Here is a 22,241-nt window from a genome sequence, read left to right as displayed (position 1 = left end):
TCCTCCTATACCCTTTAGAATTTTCTAAGCTCTGGATAGATGGGAAATGAAAGACTAGACTAATAAATATAAAAATTTGCCTTGCCTTTGGGAATCAATTCTAATAGAAGATAACACGCTATTTTCTGAGGGAGAGGGGTTAAACTGAGAAGCAATTTTTTTTAAAAGTTATTACAGCTGGGTAAGAGAGAAGCTCCATTTTAGACCAAGAGATCGGAATGATTTTAAACACCACAACAGTTTAATTGATGCATATAACATATTTTATCTAGCGTGGTATAGCAGAATAAACATTTTAAAAGTTTAAAAATAAAGAAAATCGACAATTTTTCAACAGAGCCTCTGTAATGCTACTGTGGGAACATTCAGTTATGTGCAAATCCCAGTATTGGCACTGCAAAAGAATAGGGGTTTATTTTGTGTTTGCATGTGGGGGGTAGTTGCACATGTACTCAGGTCCCTGACTGAGGAAGGGAGCATGAACTAATATCCTAAAGGCTGGGACAAGTCCGGTAATGAAAACTTAATTCCTTTTTTCTTAAATTTTCCGTAATTTTTTTACTGCTGGCCTCCTTCAGTAATTGTAGGCTGTCACCACAACTCTAGTCTTGGTTACGGTCACCGAGTACAGAGAAGTCCTCCAGGAACAAGGAAAGCATATATAGTTCTTCCCTCCAAACTTGCTCTGAAACATCCACAGCACAGAATACTGAACTGCTGTAGTATTGATTTTTCCAGCTGAGACAAAAAGCAAACATCCTGGCCACTCAGTGAGCTTTACACTTCTCAACAAAAGCAGAAAGCTTAGTTTATCTGGATAAATTCCTGTTTGTGTAGCAACCCTGGAAATTTGCCTCCACAGCTTCAGTTCAAACTTTCCTCATTCTTCATCCTAGACTGCCACATACTGAACCTGTGCGAGATTAGAACCATTTCTGTGTTTCAGCAGAACACCAAAGAAAACAGAAAAATCTCAGGATGAATCTTCTACAGTGTGTGATACTTCTATAAAGGAACCCAGAATATTTCTGGGAAAAGGGCAGTGTGAGTATAGAATGGTAGTCAAAAGAAAAATACAGACAACTTTCCTGAGGCTAGGAGAAAGCATGCTGTGCTAAACAATTTAATAATTAAATTGAGGAAGAAAATACCACTGTAATTAACATACAAAGAACCAGCACAGCCTAGCTAATCTCATCATGAAGAGATCGAATAAAGTAGCATGCATTTTATGGAGCAATTTAATCTGGCAAGCAATTAATCGTAAGAGCACTAAGTCAAACGAACAGATTTCCCTTTAAGGAGATCACATTCATCATCTGTAATGTATTCTAAACTGCAATTTGTTAGCCAGCCCCTGAATTTTACTGAAGACATTTACTGTCTTCCTTCAGTGGAAAAGTGATCCCTGACTGACAGGAGGGAGTGGCATCAGTCTTTCTGAAGTGGCTACCCTGTTAACACTAACAGGCTCTCAATCACTGATGCAGGAAGCAAATAACCTACATACAGTGTAAGAGCAGGTATGAGTTTTTACAGGCCTTATACTGTAGAAAACCCTGCAATGGTTTCTATCCCACTGCATGAATCATGTCTTAAGCCACGGACCAACATGATCTGATCCATCTCTAACACCCTGGAGCTGGTAACATTACTGATGGGGGAAGGGGAATTTAAAAAAAAAAATCAAACCCACAAAAAATCCCCACCTTCCTTGCTCACTGAGAACCTCTGCAGACATCTTTCACCTGGGTTCCCCCTGGTGCAAATATAGAGCTCTGGCTCTCCCCATCCTCTCATATTCTCAGCTTCAAAATAATCCTTCCTTGTTTAGATTGCATCATTCCAACTGATTACAGGAGTGCCCCAGACTTTCAGTGCTTTTAATTTTAGAACACCTTTCATTTCCAACTTTTATTTATTCATGATACTCCCTCCCTATCCATTTGTTGCCATTACAAACTACCCTTCCGCTTCAGAAGCTGTTCTACATCACTTTTGTTTTCCACTACATTAGCAGTATCCACTAGTTTTCTCTTTGCTGGATCGGGCAAAGCATGAGCCAAGAGTCCTTCGGAAGGAAATAATGATTCCTGTCCCCATCCCAGTTTATCTTTCTATAAGATGAATTTGAAGGCCTCCTCTCTTCCTAGGAAAGGAAAATACTTCACAGAAAGCCTATCTTCCTGTGTAGACGGCATTATTTTTCTTCTGCCTGAGTGATCATGAAGATTAGCAGGCTGAAAGCAATCAAAGCTCACATCCTCTAAGTGCCCTTGGCCCAAACTGATTCATCTCCAAACACAGCAAATACTTTAAAAATAAAAAAGTGTGAGCAGAGAAAAGGGCCCTAAGAACATTCAGTACAGTTAAGTCTTATCAGGGACTGCTTTTACTGAAACATATGTGATAACACTTCATCTAGAAAGCACACACAATTCACTCAAATAAGGCTACCGGCCACGTATGAACAAAACCTTGCAAGAGACATACAACTTCTGCCAATGCCCTCCTGCCCCACTGTCACTCCAAATCAATTCAAAGGACAACTTTCTTCACAGTAGTGACAGGATGAGACCAATGGCTGGCTGCTTTCAGTCCTCTTCCAACTTAATTTCCCTTATGCTGCACTCAGACTGAAGGCATGAATATAAAGCAGCCCCATGACAAATCAAAGTTAAATATGTAGTCCTGGAGATAAAGTACAATTTAAAAAAAAAAAAAGAAAAAATCTTTAAGCTATGGTCTAGACCAAGTTCAGTTAGTATCATCTCATTCGAGAAACAGTTAATGCAAAGCTTATATTAAACTGATTATGAGAAAACGCTGCTTTACTCCACTGTCAAAAAAGCATAGGGAAAAAACTTATTAAACCAAAATTAATCAAAACAAAGATTTTTGTACTCCCAGGGGGGAAGAAGAAAACCCCGCACCACAAAAAGACGTCTAAAAGTAAAGAAAAACTCCTGATGGCTAAGCCTTTAAACTCCTCTGACCTGAACCCAAGAGCATGGAATTGCTCCCTGATGCCTTCCTGCTATATAACATCATACTAAGACCAATACCACATTAAAACGACAGCAAGGGCAGGCACAATTCATTTAACAATTAATCCACCCTAACTATCGTTTTCACTTGTCATTAGCTGCCTCTCAAATGCCCTCAATCCCATATAAGCATAGCCTCTTCCTTTAAATGCACACACAGGGGAATGTGCCATTATGGGCATTATTCAAAGCAGTGCTTTCCGTGCCTGTCATCAACCACAGCATTAATCACACTGAGAACAGTTTCTCCTCACAAATGAGTGAGTTGTGTAGCTGGATCTCATCAGCAGGATCCAATTTAATGGTAAGATCACAGACAGCAGATAATACTGGGCATCTGCAACAACACATACAGCAAGTTCTCTAGTTTTTACCCTTTAAAGATCTTTCAAGGGAAAGAAAATAGATGCCAAGCACCTACTGATTTAAGTAAGTGCCCTACTCTGCACATCTAGCAGACAGGTCCAGAGCTAACACACAGCACAAGACACTCCATGAAAACAAACTTTCTTGCTTCTTTTACCATTTGACCATGCAGTGAAGAGACTGCTTTCTAAAATCAAATGGGTTAGGTTAAAAAGGACCTTGGCAGGTTCCATGGTCCAACTTTCTATCCAGCACTGGGCCAGTTAACTCACAGTTATGTTCAGGCAAGGTATGAACAAGTCCCAAGGATGGAGATTGCACTGAGCTACTTGGTCCAGTTTGGGATCACTCATTCTGAGAAGAGCCTCCTTTATTGCAATCTGACTAACTTTATTTCCCAGTCAAACCTCAGATCCTGAACACTCTTGTTTTGGGACTCTTCATTTCTGACATTAGGTCATGCTAAGAGTAAAAGTCACCAAACAAGGAAGAAAAATAGGTACTACCCAGCGAGAATTGCACAGTCTGCTCCCTCAGCAAGGCTCAACATATCACACGTGGGCTTAACCTCAAAGTAACCACAGCTTTCAAACCAAGGAATCAAGAACAACGTATGGCAGACCTACTGCTTTCTAAGTTTACAAGGAAACGTCTGCCCCAGACAAGCTCATCTCAAACATCATAAAAAATTAATGTAAAGCTCAGATTTCAAAGCAAACAGTGTTGCAAAATTAGGAGGACAATAAATAATGAGAAAAAATTGTAAGCAAAAGCAACTGGCCTTCATTCATGTACACTGCTTTGCTTAATGACCTCTCTGTAAAGTCTTTGTGATACACCATGAAGGACATTATATGAAGAATATCATATTCACACCCCTCTGTCAGCAGCAAGAGTTTTACATTAACTAACACAATACACAACTACACAATCTTCCAGAAGAAGAATCCAGTTTAAAATTCCTCATCCAAAGTGTGTGCAACATCACGTTTGTTTAGAATAAAAGGCATTTATCCTGCCCTCAAAGCACTTACCAGACACATTTTGTATAGTGGATTGCAGTATTTTTTTTTACAGTACCCAAAGCCACCACTGAAATTCAATGTTCTAAAGTTTGAAATCATCCTTCCCTTGGCCACAAAGGTTGCATTTCTTCACATCCCACACAGACTCAAAAACCTTCCATAATCCAACTAATGAGAAGAAAAATGTCACTGTAATTGACACACAAAGTGATGACCTAATTAATCACTAAAGTAGCAACATGAAAAAGCTTCAGGCTTTCAAAGTTTTCTAGCAAAGTCAGGCAAAAGGATTGCCAGGGAGCTTTTAAGGTCATTCCACTTCTGGTCACCCTGAAAATAAGATGCTTTTGAGACCATGCTTTTATAGCCTATCAAACAGGACTCCACTGCAGTGAGATGCCCTCAAGGAGTCAGTGATCTCCTGCTTCGGACTCCCAAGCCAGTAACACCCAAGTTCCCACTTTTTGGGCCCGCAGTACTATTGTCTCAAGCCCTGTGCTTAAGGCAAAGTTTGAGGCAATGACTACATTGATATTAACAGCAAGGACAGCTTGCAAAAACCACCCTGCACTATACCGGCACAAGCAAGAGAACATGTGTTTAAACCCTGGAAAGCATCACATCTGTGACCACTGATGACTCTGGACGTAACCATAAAGAACACTTTGTAGCATTTCAGCTTGAAACTAGTTTAACAGGTCAATGCTGCTAAGAGAGACTGTCCTGTTGTCCCTAACAAAGAGCTGCTTGTGCCTCCATCCTCTTCAGGCTGACACAACCAGTCACATATGCGTATCCAAGGAAGGCTTGAGAGCAGAGTCACATTAAAACACATTGTTTTGTCCTTTTTTGTCCTGCCTACGGAGTCTTATCCTGAGTCAGGTCCCCTATCTCCTCCTTTACATGCAGTTGAATGATGCAGGCTGCTCCCACAGAAGAGAAGGCAAGAACCCTGTCAGTTTATACCTCCTCCAAGTAAGCAGAGCACAGGCTCAGGAAGCAAACTTGGGGCAGTTTTGCCAGAGGAACATCCTTGAATTAAATCCTTACCAGGATGAGATATCAGAATCTGGTACCCAGCACAGATGGGTACCAGATGAATTCTTCATGAGATTGCTGTTACTTTAAAAATCTGGTTGGCTTTGAGTGCTGAGAAGCAGCCAAGCACACGGGCATTTCTGACTGCTGAACCTTCAGTCAGCATCCCTTGAAACAGGCAACAGAAGTCTGACCTCAGAGATAAGAAAGAAATAGCTACTGCTCGAGCATTGTGCCATCATTTTCTGAGTTTTCTTATAGCTGCAAGAGTTACACAAAAAATTTAAAGACTACATAGAGTAGAATAAAAGGCTGCATTTTAGGATTCCCAAGCAGTCAATTTCATTCAGGCCACCAGAAACTCTGATGTATCTTAGAGAATCTATCTGGACTCAGAGATATTAGAGCACATAGATTTCACATGTGAAAGGTGGGGCAGAGGAAGAGGGGGGGTGTACTATGTGGAAATCACACTCACTCAAGTTCTATTTTTCCCATCCTCTCCAAGCAGCATCTTACTTTCCTGGGAGTTGCAAAGTCAGCCCCTTTGCAGCCTTAACTTACGTGAGTGATTTTGCACTGCCTCGTCTGAAGAAGTGTGGCACCAGGCAAGAAATTGTCTTTTTTTTTGCTTGACAAATAGGGTTTGACAACCTACTGGCAGGGTAAGACAACCTTTTCTACCTTCATGGCTAGAGCTCCTAAAAAAACCCAACACTTTAACTTTAAAATAAATACTCATTACAGCTTTTAAAGAACTAAGTCTTAGAAACAAGATGTCTTCTTCTCACAGTTCCCTCGTAACTGAGCTCCAGATTCTGGTGCAATCTGGAGTGCACCAGAAAAAAAAAAAAAAAAAACCAGAAAAAAACAAACAAAAACCAAAAACACCACAAAAACAGACTGCAGTTCTGCAGTCATGCTAACAATGTATTATCCTGGGTATCAGTTCAAGATAAGGTAGGTGCTTCATTACCTTAATGAGCAGATGTACTTAATGAGTGGGTACTTTGTCAGTTTACTCCTAAAGGAAGATTAGGAGAACAGGGCATTTACATTCCTAGAGCAACCCCAAATTTTAGGCTCCCCACTAGTATAAGATAATAAGAAATACATGTTACTGGTTTTTGAAAAGCTTTTCTCTAAGTACACATCCCACAGCCCAGACTTTCAGAGGGAATAATAATTCTGGCTGCTGCTGTGAGCAACAGATTTCTTTTAAACAGAAAGAGCAAAACAGCATTATACTACATCACTTTTCAGGGGAAAAAGGTGTTATTTAAGCTCACAATGATTTTTACATTGTTTGGGTTATGAAGAAAGTTGCTTAATGTTCTTTCTCCACTGAAGCGAATCTTGAAAGCCAGATTTGAGACCAGCAGAGATCAGAGTCCCTTATATTTACCCAAAGAATAAAACCAGCATGGATGAAGTTTCGACAAGCTATAAACAGCTGTTTCAAACTGTGCTTCAAGCATGTTCCAGTAGAGCCAGCTCTTGGGGCCAAAAGAATCTGGCTGCTTCCTGGCTGCAATAGAGCTACCAACAAAGACATTGACTGTAAGGTTGAAATCTATCAATTAGGACCTGAACTCATGCCAGCCACAGTACCAGAGAAATAATGAAGATTGTTCTCATAAACAGGAGGAAACAATACAACAATTCAGAGAGAGAAACAGCAGAGCTCTCAGGATTTTGAGCTTCAACAAAAATCCCAAACAAGTCTGCACCCTAGGTTTGCAGCGCCTGCTTTAATGCATTACTGAGTTCAGACATAACTTGCCTGTAGTCCAGCACTGGGATGCAAAACCAAAATATCTGCAAATAGCATAGAAAAATAACTTCTGACCAATAAATACTATCTCCACTTCTGAAATAAACTAGAAGTACTCCCCATGCTGACATATACTCTCCACTACTTTGATGTGTCTACAGAGAAAGGTATTTGGCAAGCCAAACAAAAAACAATTTCTTGCCTGTTGCGACACTTCTTCAGACCAGGCCATGCACAGTCACTCCCATAAATCAAACAAGAGCCCACAATTGCACTGAGGAGTCTCTGACTTCTCTCCTCTACTGTTTTCCCAAAGCTTCACACCTCAAATTCATTGGCACAAAAGCTGAAATTATGTGCCAACATCACACTTCCAAGGCTGCATACACAGCTTTCAAAAAAAAAAAAAAATTGCTAGCAGGTTAACTAACTCCACCGTGCAAGCCTAAAATCTGCACCCATGAGTTCAGCAGAGGTCTGCAAACAGCATCTCCCTGTTCACAGAGAAGTTGCATTTGACAAAGATCAAATGAAATCTGGGTTCTAATACATTTGCAATGGAGGCAACGTTTCTCACCAAACTGGCAAGTAGCCTACACATCCTGCCTAACTTTGCAAATCTTTCACACTTCAAGGGAGAAATGTTTCCAATAAAATGTCCAGGAGGACAAAAGCTCACAAATGGGCAAACTGCATCGAGATGTTTACCTTACAAGGATCACGTGAACTAAGAGACCGGCTGAACTTCAGAAGAGGCCGCCAAGCAGTGGCTGCTCTGCAGAGGAGTTTCCTTTCCACCCAGCAAACAATCCTCCTTTGTACACAGGGCTCACCTCCACAGCAAACCCTACAGAGCAGCTGAAGTACAGAAGTGGATCCTGCTCCCAAGCCCCTCTTGAAGGCCAGCCTCTCACCTTTGAGATACAAGGAAAGGAGATGAAAGCTGCTGATACTATTGCAGACCTTGGGAAAAAGCTATGAAAGCCAGTTAAGCAAGGCTAGCTACTGTCCTAGGAATAAATCACTTCAAGATCCTCCCCACCCCAATCCAAAAAGCCTTGTTTACTTTCAGGATGAAATTTTAGAGCAAAAGTAATCTCTGCAGAATGGCATCCAAATGCACCGAAGAAAGCAAGCCATGGCTATGGTATCTCAGACAGAGGCATTCTTTGCCATTTTTGCTTAAAATAAGCATCAGCTCCAGAAACTGTAAGCCATCACAGAAAGAAGTAAACAACAAAGAAATTAATCCTTTTGAAAACCTACTGAAAACAGAAGTTCATTAAAGAGAAAACAGGCTTGATGTTGGCAGAGTCCCTTCATGACCGAAACTGAAGTAACTGGCAGAAAGAAGGAAGGTGACCTGGGATGTACCTGACTTGCCAAATTGTGGTGCTGTGTTTGTGGAACTGGTCATACAATGCCACTCAACCAACAGATTTGCTCTCTGGATTTGGGCCAGTGGCAGTGACAACATTTAATTAAGCCACTGCACAAATGAGAAAGAATGAAAGCAAATTATAGCAGAATGAAATTGGCTATGGCTCTATATAAGAAACATACCAAGATGAATCAGCTAGTAAATAAAGAGCAATAACTGAAAACTAACATTCCTGCCTTGAGAAGAAATCAGATAATGTACAAGAAATAAAGCGCTGAAGTTACACAACTAGGTGAAAGCCTTAAATACTAATAAAAATAACAGAAACATGGGTTAGACTGCTGTGAAAAGATGAAACATTGCAACCCAAGATAAGAATGCTTCTTTCCTTCTTTTTAGACTCTTCTGTTAATATGTTGCTGGGTCAAAGGTCTTTCCCTTTCAATCTGCCTGCTTCCTCTGTTCAGGTGCCAGCGAATGCCAGAACCTGTTCACATCAAGATCTGCTGCTCCTAGCAAAGGAGCTCCTAGCATTTCCCTACCACAATGCTGCAAGGTCGAGTGAAAAACAAGCAGTGGTAGCAGGTGAACTCTGAGTAACCACTAAAACTCTGCTATAACTACTGTGGCATTTCAGGAGCTGTCCTGCTGTGCCAAAGTCTCTATGCAGCCAGAAAAGCATGCAACAAGAAACACATGAAATTACAAGAAGGGACTGCTAGTTTTGCTACTTCTATGAGGAGTGACCACAGATCACTAAAAAAGAACCAGAACAAAGCCAGAATTCTCATCTAAAATCTGCTTTCAGATTCAGATTTTTCAGCATTAGAATTTTTTCAGGCTACCATGCTACCACCTGAAAATTGCAATGAACTAATTCTTCAAATAGCTTGGATACATACACTTCAGAAGTTTTCTTACATCATTTTAATAAGAATTTGATCCATAATCTTGTCAAACTTGTGTTACAATTTAAAAGTACTGATAAAATACATTTCTGAGTTTCTCTTTGGGCCTTGTTGCTTTTTTCTTATTAAAAAAAATAATTGTTGACTGTCTTGCACTATGCTGTGATCTGAGCTCAGGCTGATTAGCAGTGACAGCATGTCAGAGGTCATTACCATTAAACACACCTCAGTGAACAATTCAGTGGAATTGCTATTCCATCAGTGTAGTCCTCACAGGTGGTTTTAAGAATTGCAGGGAATGAACTCCAGATCACTGTGAACTGTACCCTGCATGCCTGAGTACCCTCTGCTGCTCTGCACTGGCTGGCCCTGAGCAGCTCCACATGGTCCCACAAGTCCCAGGGGACTCATCCACTGCAACCATACTCTGGAAGAAGTAACGCCTGAGCACTATAGCCAACCCTCGTGGCTCATCTGGGAGAAGCTGGAAACAAGAAGGTGCTTGGTATTTTCAGCTCAGAGATTAAGGCTATAATAAACCCATTGCCAAAGGAAACATGTCTGTGTGTGTGTTCTATATGTAAATAAATATATATAATTTAAGTGTATATATACATATGTGAGTATGTCTGTATATGTATTATGTATGTATTTCTATATACACAGACATCCATGTATGGATATTCACATTTATGTAGGTGCATATACCTATAACGTTCATACAGACATCTGTATTTTAATATATATGTACATAGATTTTCTTGACCATTTCTTTTCATAAACAGGCTTTAAGCTTGTTCTCCCATTTTCACTCTGATTCATATTGGCAAGAAATGTGTTTGTATGTCTATTAGTCTGTACAGAAAGGGAAGGAAGAGAGTGTGTGTGTACAGATATAAATACATATTTTGCACACAGTCTCAGCTGACTGTAATCTGTAGGTCACCACCTACACCACAAATACATACAGATGCATTTCTCTATCAGCAAGTCCACTTTCACATATCCTGCATAAAAGCCACTGCAACATGACTAGGTCAGCAGCATTTTGGTCTTCTCTCCCCTTAAACAAATGCTAAATTCCTTGCAGCCTGGTGGAACAATCCTGAAGGTACTAGGTAGACTGTTTGCAGTCACCCACTTTTTAACAAATATCTGAATGGAGCCTTCTCCTCTGTCAAAGTTTTCATTAAGTGCAGTTCTGTGAGTGCTATTAATTTATCAGGAGCTATAGCTTCAGGGCCAGGATGACAAGTTCCTACAACAAACAAGCACAGTCCTATTTGGCCTAACTAAAATTGCAAATGTTCCTTCAGAGTGCTCCTACGTAGACTGGTACCAAGCATAATCATTTTACAGACATCCATGCAATGCTCTGAGTGTTCCTCCCAAATCCCCAGTCTCTCCTTTACAATCCCAAAAGCAGCCCTGGGAGAAGCAGCACCTTCCATTCAAGGAAGAAGCATCACACAGGGTGGCTCAGGTGGAACAAAAGTAGCTGCAAAATGGAAGAGTGAATGAAAGCACCCAAGCAAGGATTGCAGCGTATGCTACAACAGCACAGAAAACATTTTAAAAAATAATCCTATCGCCCAGTTCCATGTTACAAACTTATTCTCTGCTTTTTAAAAGTGTTTCAGTGAGAAAAATAAAATTACTTTAAAAATTATGATGGGGCTGAATTTCAAACAAGGGAGAAACTCAGCCTATTAATCATTGAGTTAATCTATTTATTCACCTTGGAAAAATCCTGATCAGGAGAAAGTCTATTAAAAGAATACAGGGATTCAGCTGCCATCTTTCTCACTGAATAGTCAATCAGAAAATGCCCCTTTGAACCCTGCATTAATAAAATTCTCATTAAATGCAAACCTGCACAATGTTATCTTGAAGAGGCTCATTAGTTTAAAAAAAAAAAAACAACTTGTCTCAAAATGTGTTTATTTCCTCATAGGTGAGAAGGTGAGTTTTCAAACCACCAACTGCTGCACCTTCCTATTTCAACCTCATCAGTGCTACAGCTATATCTTGCAGTCTATCATATCTAAATTATTTATGAAAACCACAGAGACAAATCCACAGACAGAAATTATAATGACTATTATGAGATAGGACAGCAATCAGAATCACTCATTCCGGTTTGGTATGTAAGATTTTCAGACAGATAAGGATATTATTATTCTTTCTTCTTCAATTTTTCATTTTCTTCGGGTTGGACAGAAATTATGAATTATCTGTAGAAAGGAGAGAAGGCAGGAATAGCCTCCCTATCTCTTAGTATTCAAAAAGAATATTCATGACTGCTTTTTTGACTGGAGTAAGGACAAAAAAATTCAAATAATCAGCAACAACAAAACTCAGACTGTCTACTGGAGATTTTTTAGTCCAACTAAAAGGTACTGTTCATACCATAACAGGACACACAAAGCAGGATCTCTCTGCGGCTGAGTTTAACAAACGTGTCTAGGAGTCTCTAGGCATTACTCATCCTGTCTATTTAAGCAATTAATCAGCAGAGCTCATCAGTCCAGCACTGTGGGGTACAAGCAGGACTGCTTGGGTGTCTCCTCAACAGCTACTCCTGTAACACAAATGCACTGCAGCCTTGAAACATTGTAAACAACTCACCACTCCTCTCCCGGCAGAAATGCACACAAAATTGTACACTAGGATTTAAGACACTTGCTAAAGCCCACTGTATGCATGCACAGGCAGATGCTTTTACGTTTCCAAAACCCACTAAAAGCCCTAGGAAAAGGAAATTGCAATGTTTATTTATTTTTAAATAGCTTGTGTAATGAGACCAAGATATAAACCAAAGCATGACTTTGCACTGCACAGTTACAGCAAAAAGCAGGTAATCACTGCTCATAAAAACTTTACAGAATGATGAAGCAAGGTGAGGAAAAAAATGCAGTGTGGATTTCTCTAAATTCATTTCCTTCATGGCAAAAGCATCCAAATGAGATACAGTAGGCTAAGACCACTCTAAGGGAAAACCAAAGGGGCACAAACAAACAGGAAACCCAGATTATGGGGAGCTGAGGCAGCTTTTAGTCCCAGTCACCACTCTGAACCATCACACTGTCAAACACTTTCAGAAAAGCACACTACCTTTGGACTCCTCTGGCTGCTCTGAAATCTATTCAGCTAAAGAACCCTTCAAATGCAATATTTTTTACTGCTAGAAGACAAAACTCTCCCTTCCTTCCTTTTTTGAGAGCAAGGAAATGGGATAAATCAAACAGACTAACTTCTCAGAACTCTAACTCTCAAGGCCTTGAATCACCTGTAATTTAGACCTTTACTGATTTCACTGAATGAAAAGCAGTCATTCATGAAATTTCAACATAGATGAGCAGTTGGGTGGAGCAGAGGAAAGCTACCAGAAGTCCAGAAGAGAAACAGACTAGAGAATTCACTGATTCCAGACATCACCACCTTCTGAACACATCTGATACAGGTTGTCCTTGAAGGCATATCATGTTCATACCATAATAGGACACACAAAGATGGTTTTTGCCATTTTTTTGGTTGCATCTTGTCTCAACTGCATGCTGATCTTCACAAAAAGCAGTTGCAAAGCCAACAGGAAATAAGCCCATGCGAAGTCCTGGTTCCACAAACCAGGGGTGAACACAAACTCTCTGTGATCACGGTTTTTCTCTTCCGAGGGTAGACTTCTCGTGCTGGTTTTACAGAGCATTCCCAGAGCAGGCACTTCGTGTCACATTAAGTGACATTAGTCAACAGCCACCCGTTCTGCTGCTTCACTCCAAGTGCACTATCTACCCACACATGTTCACTTATATCTGTTTAAAAAAGCCCAAAAATAAGGAGAGCAGCAAAATAAGTCTAGGATCATATAAGATGTTATCAAGCTTACAGACTTTTTAAGGGAACCTTTAAAGTGTTTTACAGACATGTAAGATGTATATTGACTTGAAAAATGCCCTCAGCGAGTTTGTCTTACACAACGTCTTTTGTAGTGAGGAAAACAAAACTAGCAATGCAAGATTACTGAGCTACTTGGTGTTGCACAGACACCAAGTGTCTGGGGTGAGTAGGGAAGCGATATACAGATTTTTTTTCAGTGTAAGTACTTTTATATTTTATGGTTTGTTTACAAGCCAGAGCTAAGAAGTAAATTTTCCTTCTCAACATTCCACCATTTTCCAATCATTCATATCCATGGTCCTCTTGCCCAGTACTCAACTTGGTCAGTAATAGCTGCTTTAGGTGCCAGAAAAATTAATTACCGACATTGTGAAAGAATACATACCTAGATTTACACTCCTTAGCCTTACAAGTAAAGCATAACTTCTCCCCTTCTGCCCTTGAACAAGAAGTGGAGGTTTAAGAGAACATTGAAATGTCCTTAAATAATCAGTTTTAAACACACAAAAATCTTGCATTAGGAGGCCTCAAATCTGCTTATTACAGCAGGTTTACAGTCCCCTTCATTGCTTTGTGGAATTGCTATAGAATCACACAACAGAAATCCAATAGGTTCACAACTGCTGTGCCAGCACAGCATTATTCTCTACTGTATAACTTCTCCCAAGAATGATATGAGGATTAATTCATTACAGTTTGTGCTATGCTTTGAAAGCACTCAGTCTGAGCTGAGAGAATTATTAGGGGACAATCAAACCCTGGTGATCATTCCTTTATGCCTTGGAGCAAAAACTTAGCCCAACAAGTAGAACAAATGCAAAACGAAATGAATAGAAACAAATGTGTAAATGTCATGATAAAAATGTAGTCACACAGGAAATGAGAAACTTTAAAAGAGTAATTAACTTCTGCTGCTTACCTAATATTGACTAATGCATGGGTCACCTTGCTTGCAGGCTCTTTCCATTGACCAGCATTGGTAGACAGCCTTAGAACTGAAAGGAGAAGACAGTTAACAGTGCTGGCACAGAACTGGCAATTTCATAATTCAAAACAGGAAAAAAAAAATCTGCCATCTTTGGCAAGATGGCAGTCCAGGAACCACATCAAAACAAAGCTCATCATTGAGAATCTGTGATGCAGGTACAAGTTCTCTTCAAAACCCATCTAAAAAACATTAGGAACATGGAAGGGGTGAGCAGAACAGAATAATGACTTGAACCAGAGAGGATGGAAGAACCTGGGTCCTCCAAACTGCTTTCACTACCATATACACAGTTCATTTTCCCCAGAAACAGAGAAAGGTCCCAAGCCTAGAACAGCTCTTATTCCACACTCAGCTGTTCTCCAGCTCCCGCTAACGCACGGTTCCATCTGAACTGGACTACATACTGCAGTTAAAACCCTCTCCAGCAATGAAGAATTCTTTACATGCCCATTTATCTAGAGCTGCAGAGAGGAATTACACACCAGCATAAAGAATAAACGCTGCCTGTAGGAAGAAGGGTGGTGTTCTCTTGCACAGATGGTCTCTGACAGACTTAAGAGCAGATCTGAAAACATTCTGCAACAGGAAGAACTTCTAGGGAATCCAATTCTTTTTTGCCAGAGTACCAAAAATATTTATTTAGGTCAAAATATGTAGTGTTTTTATGGTGGCAGTTACTTGAACAACTCTGGGTAAGCATCAAAACAATAACAGATCCTGTAGCAGATGTTTTGATTAATTTCCATCTTGCCTGAACAAAGGGAATTTTCTATGAATTTGTACATACAGGGTTTTCTGGAGGTTAGACTCCACAAGAAGGGTTCACCCTCAATTTAGAAGTGAAGGAACAGCTCACCATCCAAATTTAGGATCATCCAGAAACATGGATTCTACAAGTGAATGATTAAGCACAGTAGCTGCATACTTATGCCTATAATTTATATGCCTATAATTCTGAAGGACAGAAGCTTTCAGTTCTGCAGATCTGGATAAAGTTCAGTTTTAGAACAAGAGGAAAAAAAAAACAAGTCAATTAGATTCCACCTCCACTCCCAACATGGCAAGTTTCAACGACATTAACAGAAAAACTAAAGGACTGAGTAGCTTTCTCATCTGTGCTAATAAATACCCCAAGACTAGGGGACTCACTGTAGAAGAAGGCTCATTGTAATCAGCTTGAGACAGTGCTACCTTCTCACTTTCTATTCTACCATTACATGTCATCTGCAGAAAAAAGTTGTCATCTCTGAGTAACACTGTTTTGTCAAACAGTAGGTACTGTACTAGAATATCTGAAGTAATATATTCAATTCAGGCATCTGCAAGAGCAATTCAACAAGGTTTACTTTACATAGGAGGATGGCAAACATCCATGTGATAAATTGTTTAAACAGCTCAGTTGTGCCTTTTGCAACCCAACTAAGGAAGTATTTGAGTGCATTATTCTTCTACTCCACTTACCTTCAGCTTCTACAGGGGATGGGTTTGGAAAAAATATTACCTAGTAAAAGCACCTCATCTTACTAGTTGCAATTCTTGGGAGTAGAAAATGGGTTAGCAAAAAAATCTTTCGCACTCAGAGGGCACAAAAATGGCCAAGCCATCCCTTATGTAACAGCTGAAAACTGTGGGAAATTTATACAAAAGGGCAGTTTGTTTCTGCCTGCAGTCACAGGGGGTAGTCAGCTACTTTCATTTAGGTGAGCATGTCCCTCTTCCATGCCAGAAGAGGGCTGTGGCCAACTGTCTGCCCTTTAACTCTCCTTATACACTTACATTAATTCCTGGGTTCATTGGGTGATCACACTGAGAAGGGAGCAGAGGGTGAAGGAATGAAAGGTCCTTTTGGAATGAAGCAAACAAAATACACAGCTATATTCCTTTTTTCACAGCTTCAAGTATGCAGTATACCAGTGCTGCTGCAGTTACCCTGGGCTGCAGGTGCCAGTGTATAACACTGATTATGCCTCCATGCATTCCTTGCTTTCCTTTGTTCCTCTGCCCTGCTGGGTGTCACTTGGCTCCCTTCCCTCTCTCTTGAAGGATGGCAGCTTCTCCCTGTTTTGCCAGAGGGCACATTCTTCAGTCCAGCGATTCACTTGTCACTGCAAGCAGGTTTGTGAGGGCTGTTTTCTTGGTTGCTTTGGCAATGAGTGAGGTAGATGTGATTTGTCTAGCACAGCAAGCTTCTTGCTGCAAGTTTCTCAAATTCTTTTCCAAATTCTTACTTGCACTCAGTGTTTCTCTGTGCTGGGTGGTTTTGCAGCATGTACCCGCTTCTTGACTTGAAATTGTCAAATGTAACAGAGGAAAACTACACAAAATGCATTAAATACCACATACGCCATTGTGACAAGAAATTTCTATTTCCAACATTAAGTGACAGAGGGAGAGGCAAGGAGCCTGTTCGTATTTTTTTGTGACATTAAAAAAAGACTTATCCTTTTAATAAGTTTATCCCTCTCTCAATTCTTAATTTACCAACATGCCTTAGTACACAAAACATGTTCACCCAGCACAGCACACGTCAGTAGCAGGTAGACAGGAAACACTTGACACAAACACCCCTCTTCCATCAGCCTCACTTCCAGGCAGCAGCAGTCCTGACGAGTCAGGAGGTACTCACCCATAGAATAAAGGTTGTCAAAATTCTGGTGCATGCGAATGATTTCATAATACAGCTCATCATAGCTGCTGGGAGTGGGCAGAAATGTGTCTCCATAAGTGATGAACATGTTGAACAGGTTCACAACCTATACAAGTGAAAAGAAGTTGCAACAGGAACATTTATCCCAAATCTATTCTGCAACAGAAGCAGTACACATTGTGTCCAAAACCTTCAAAGGAATAGCTTGCAGTTGCAGCAGATTTTCCTTATAGTTCCAAAGAGACAGACAAAAAGCTTAAATACTGTTTTATCTAGGGCCAGAAACACATGTTTCTATTTTTTATACAAAGGACCACAGAACAAAAAAAAAAAAAATTAACAAATCTGGAAAATTAAACTAGGCCTTTCCTCACACAGACTTCTTTATTTCAATGAGCCAACCTTATAGTGAGTCAAAGCACTGCCCCTTTCCAAACACCTAATGAAAGCAACCACAACGATATTCCTCTGCTTCATGGCCTTGTTCTCAGATCTCCTTAACAGGCCAGAAGTCCTTTCTGGAGTCCTTTCAGTATTACAATTCCTTCCTAATATTAATTCACAATTAAGTTGTTAAAATTAAGGGGATTTGTGCAAGGGAAAAGATGCTCACCATAAGAGCAAGGGTGAAGATGTTGTGCTTGGCCAACAACACAGTCTCATTAGACATGAGGAACTTCAACAAGTTGATCAAAGCTAGGAGAAAATAATAAGTATTTTTAAAATACTATAAAAAGCAAAGCCATTCTCAACAAGTCACTTATACACAGATGCATTTACATTATCTAGTGTAAATTAAACTAAATGCCAGCTATTCACCTCAGAAATATATCCATTTATATGCAGGGTTTGGCAGTGCTTTTTGTTGCTAAAGTACCCTGCCAAACAGGTAAGTGACAGCCATTTTGCCTTCCTACATTTATTCTCCTTCACTGACTTCCCAATCAAATCTACTCAGGCTCAATGTACGTCTCTTCTTAACTCAGTCAGTGCAAGATTTTTCTATCTGCTAGATCCTGGAGCGAGCTTTGGGGTTGGAGAATCCAACTGTCTCATTTCTGCTTCATATATCACCAACATGATGTATGCATAGTCAGCCCCAAACTGTCACTCTTGTTGATACACGCAGTTATAAAAAATAAAAAAGGTAAGAAAACCCCCACAGCACAGCTTTTCTATAGCTCTGTGTCAATGCTGCTGCACTGGTAAAAAGAAGGATGTAGTACTTTATTGTGTCAGTTATCTGGGGCTGTGCCGTAAAGATTACAGATCTGGTTCACACTTGTCTTAAATAATAAAACAACAAAAGCTCCTGCTGTAACCACCCAGTATCAGTTAGTAGCAGTGGCAATTAACAAAAAGGTTGGCTAAAAAAGCTTTAATCAAACAAACTTTACAATAAACAACTGCATTCCATGCACTTGAATAAAATGTAAAGTTTCTTATCTTTTTTTTTCCTAGTTGTTGAAGTTTTCAGAAAACTAGTTTCTTCTGCATTATAGCTGTTCAGGAGTGAAAGGTGATGCCTGACTAGAAGAGGTTCTTAATGTACTCTCTGCTCTGAAGTCAACACATTTCAAGACTTAAAACATCTGAATTAAGAAGTCCTGAAAAGTCAACGTTGGAACACTGTACACATCTTTTTAAAAATGTTCTTAATTACCTACTAATTAGTAACTTCATCCAACAGAACAATACCAGGCATTACTCCTGTTTCTTACAGGCACAAGTAGAACTTGTTAATCCATTTTTCCCCCACCATTACACAAGTGTCACACACTGTCCAGAAACTGGTGAGAAAATAAACTGTAGTTTGGGAGTACTCCACAGTGAATGCAGAAAAGACAGTTCAGCCTAAGGTACAGGCTATGAAAGAGGAAGAGATAAAGCACAGGGGACAGGAATGAGGTATGGGCAGAATTTAGATACTAATCCCTTTCAAGATTACAAAGTATTCACAAAAGGTAAAATCAAAACACCTACAGCAAAACCATGTGAACACACCGGTCAGATCTTGAATTAAACAAAACTGCCCAATTCTGAACGCAGTCCTGCAACCTCTACTTTACAATAGTACAAGTTCACCATGAGTATCACGAGTTTGTACATGCACACCAAAAGGGAAGCCTGCAGCCCCAAGGTGGGTATTTACTCATCACAGGCAGAACTACTTCCATCTAATCTTCCAGCAGGTGGCTGATGCTGAACTGAAAACCAGGAATGAACAAAATTCTCTGCAAACTCCAGACAAGCAAGTGATGTATCTTTCAGAGCCACTCCAGGATTAACCATCAGCAATAGCGTTTCTCCTTTCCATGTCAGCAGCTCACCTCATGAAGCAGATACATTAACACCTTTTCAATCCAGCCACATAACTCTCCATACCATCATCACCCCATCATCAGACAAACTCCTAGGACCAAAAACAGAGCCTGGATTCCACAATAACGCAGCTCTGAAAATACCCCTGTCAGTTATTTTCCTGCAAAACGAACACTTCAAAACAAAGTAGCAGGTACAGATGGGCTCTCCACCGGAGCAAAGATCCAGCTAAAAACAGGTTGCCAAGGTAACCAAACCTCCACAGCAAAAAAGTCTCCCGCAGTCAGTGCCTTGGACTGCAGACCGCTGCCCTGCATCTCTGTCACAGCAGCTCATTGGCCATTTCTCCATCTCGTAGTTACAAGCTTGGTTTTACCTCCTTCCCAGCCACAAATCCACAGGGCCACAGCTCATGACCAGGTGCTGCTGTTCAATTAGCAGCAGCTTGGGTTTGTGGAAGCAAAGTAGCAGAGCTCTGGATTTTCTATGACAAGTTGTGAGAAGCCTCATCTTCATTTCCTTGCCTCTTACTCTCCCACAAGAGCCCTGCTGAATGGCCTTTGTCAGCAGGTCATGGCGTAGCGTGACAAGAAGCCACCACCGAACATCCAAAAACAGTGAACATGAAAGCTGTCTGTGATGAGGAAAAACTATTTTTAAAAGAACAAGTGTATTTGTCCAGAGCACAAGCACCTACTAAATGACAAGAACAAGCACTCTACAGCTGCCCACTGCAGTACTTCTCATAGACCACCCTGAAGCACTTGTACTGCTCTATATTGGTGACAACACTTGAAGGAGAATTTTCTCTGTTCTATCCCTAAATTTGTTTTAGCCGTTGTGATGAATCTATGTTTAATTTTCCTGTGTCTGTTAGAAAGAAGACAAGAGATTACCTCTGCTTGAAACCAGTATTTATACCTGAACTGCACTGACTAATAGCCTACTCAAAACTATCTGTGCTGTTCCTTCCCTAAGAACTAGGAAGGGGAAGGACATGCTTCACATTAAGAAGAAACTGAGTGCTGGGCTCAGAGCCTGGTCAGAAGAACTAACCCACCAAAGGTTCACAGTCACTACGTGCCCTGCACTGAAAAATTTATCAACTGTTAGGAAACCACAATTCCTAAAAAAGTTGCAATGTTCCTAATTGGGATATACACTACATCGATGCTAAAGGAGCAACCAATCTTTTTCCATGCCAGCACATTCTGCAGCAGCCTCTACTCAAGTGTCTCTAAGGACCACAGACACTGTGGAACCTTTAAACCCCTTTGCCGTGTCTCTGTAGTTGTTTGTAAGGCAGACCCTGTACTGAAAATTAGGACAGCTATGCCCTGAAGTTTTCAGAACTAGCAACTTTTAGATCTGGCTTCATATGCCTAGTGCCTTTCAGCAACAATTACACACATAAAAGAAACCTTTAGAGGAAAGTCCAACTGACTGAACACCCCTCTGCCCTTGAGCTCCAACAGAGCTCTGATGGCTCTATTCCTAAACAATCTGAAGCCAAACCAGATGTGTCACATTTTCCCTGCTGCAATCAACTGTTTACCCCTCACACCCCACCTGCAGGCTGCCCTCTCACACTAGCCAGGAAATTATCCTTTTTCTTTTTTCCAGTAGAGGAGCAATTCAGTCTCCCAGCTGCACAGGCAGATAAAAATGGGCTCCTTGCTTGGGCTCAGCCACCTTATCCCAAATTATGCTCCAGGATTTAACAGCAATGGATGGTTTGGGTATGAGATCTATTTCAACATTAACTGGAAAACAGCACCATTTTTGCAGTACCCTCTAGAGCCTTTTTTCCCTCCCTAAAGATATCTGTTCCTGGCATTCATTAGCAGGACCTGAAACACCCACTGTGATGAGTCTTGAAACATCCATAATTTCACAATACAACAGTGTCAGTAGGACTTCTTTAGTAATAAAGGGAGAAGGCTGTAACTAAACAAGCAGCCAGCAGTATGTTCATGTAAGTGACCTGAGCTGAGTACATCAGCTATGCTTCTTAAATCAACAAGAAGAGAACACAGCTTTGGACACCTACATTTAGAGCCTCAAACCCAAGCAGACAAGCATGCTGAGTGGACACAGAGCCATGTGACAGGCTGTACGTGAAAAGTGCTATATAGCAGGTTGGCACTTGGACAATTTTGTCTCCAAAGGATTATTATAGCTAAAGGATGAAAAGTGACATCATACATATCCTCCCTACTTTTTAAACTGAAATGACTGCAGAGAAAGAACCTCTTAGCTCTTTTGCTGCACAGCTGCTTTTGAAGACACTTTCCCTTATCGGCTTCTGTAGCCACTCTGTCTGCTAAGGAGCAGCAGTACACGCCTGCTCAGTTATTTGCTGCCCTCCCTCAAGCCAGTCCTCTGTGAGCAGACTGTGGGCAGCCACCATCTTTCCTTTTCTTCTACCAAGAAGGAGGTAATTCCTGTTACAGTTGCCCTTCATTCTCTCCTATTCACATAGCAGACTTACCTTCTCTCCCTGTAAGCCTTGTTTCAAACAGAAGTATATTCAGCCCCAGGTGAATGTGGATTCACACAAAGTTGTTTTTTTTATTTAGTGTCTCAGTGTTCTCTGTTTGGATCATGTGTAATGCAACAGGACCACGGAGGTAGGCCAAGAAAAAAGAGGGGAAAAAGTAGTAGTGTTATCCCCTGGGCAAGTCAGAATGTAGCACAGACTCTGCCAGGAGCATCAGAAGGCTCTGATGTGTTATTGCACAATGGAGCAGAAGAGAAAAGCCCTGAAACACTCATCAATGAGAGCTCGGATGGCTTGAGCACAGCACGGAGGCCTCTGTCATGTATCTGCTGCGCTTACAGGTCAAGA

The 22,241-nt window shown here is 40.7% G+C and overlaps 1 protein-coding gene across 4 annotated transcripts in view; it reads right to left on the bottom strand.

The window, feature by feature from the left end:
• Positions 1–22,241, bottom strand: part of ARMH3 (armadillo like helical domain containing 3) — a 124,696-nt gene that overhangs the window by 54,735 nt on the left and 47,720 nt on the right. For all 4 annotated transcript variants that reach the window (XM_068197853.1, XM_068197855.1, XM_068197854.1 and 1 more), the window contains 3 exons: positions 17,685–17,767; positions 17,051–17,177; positions 14,356–14,431 (listed from right to left, as the gene is read on the bottom strand). In XM_068197853.1, coding sequence (XP_068053954.1) covers positions 14,356–14,431; positions 17,051–17,177; positions 17,685–17,767 — 286 coding nt within the window. The remainder of the gene's footprint in view (positions 1–14,355; positions 14,432–17,050; positions 17,178–17,684; positions 17,768–22,241) is intronic.

This window comes from Anomalospiza imberbis, chromosome 8 (assembly GCF_031753505.1).
Source record: "Anomalospiza imberbis isolate Cuckoo-Finch-1a 21T00152 chromosome 8, ASM3175350v1, whole genome shotgun sequence".
NCBI lineage: Eukaryota > Metazoa > Chordata > Aves > Passeriformes > Viduidae > Anomalospiza > Anomalospiza imberbis.
Note: the sequence above shows the minus strand (reverse complement) of the source record. Positions and strands in the feature narration are given on the sequence as shown.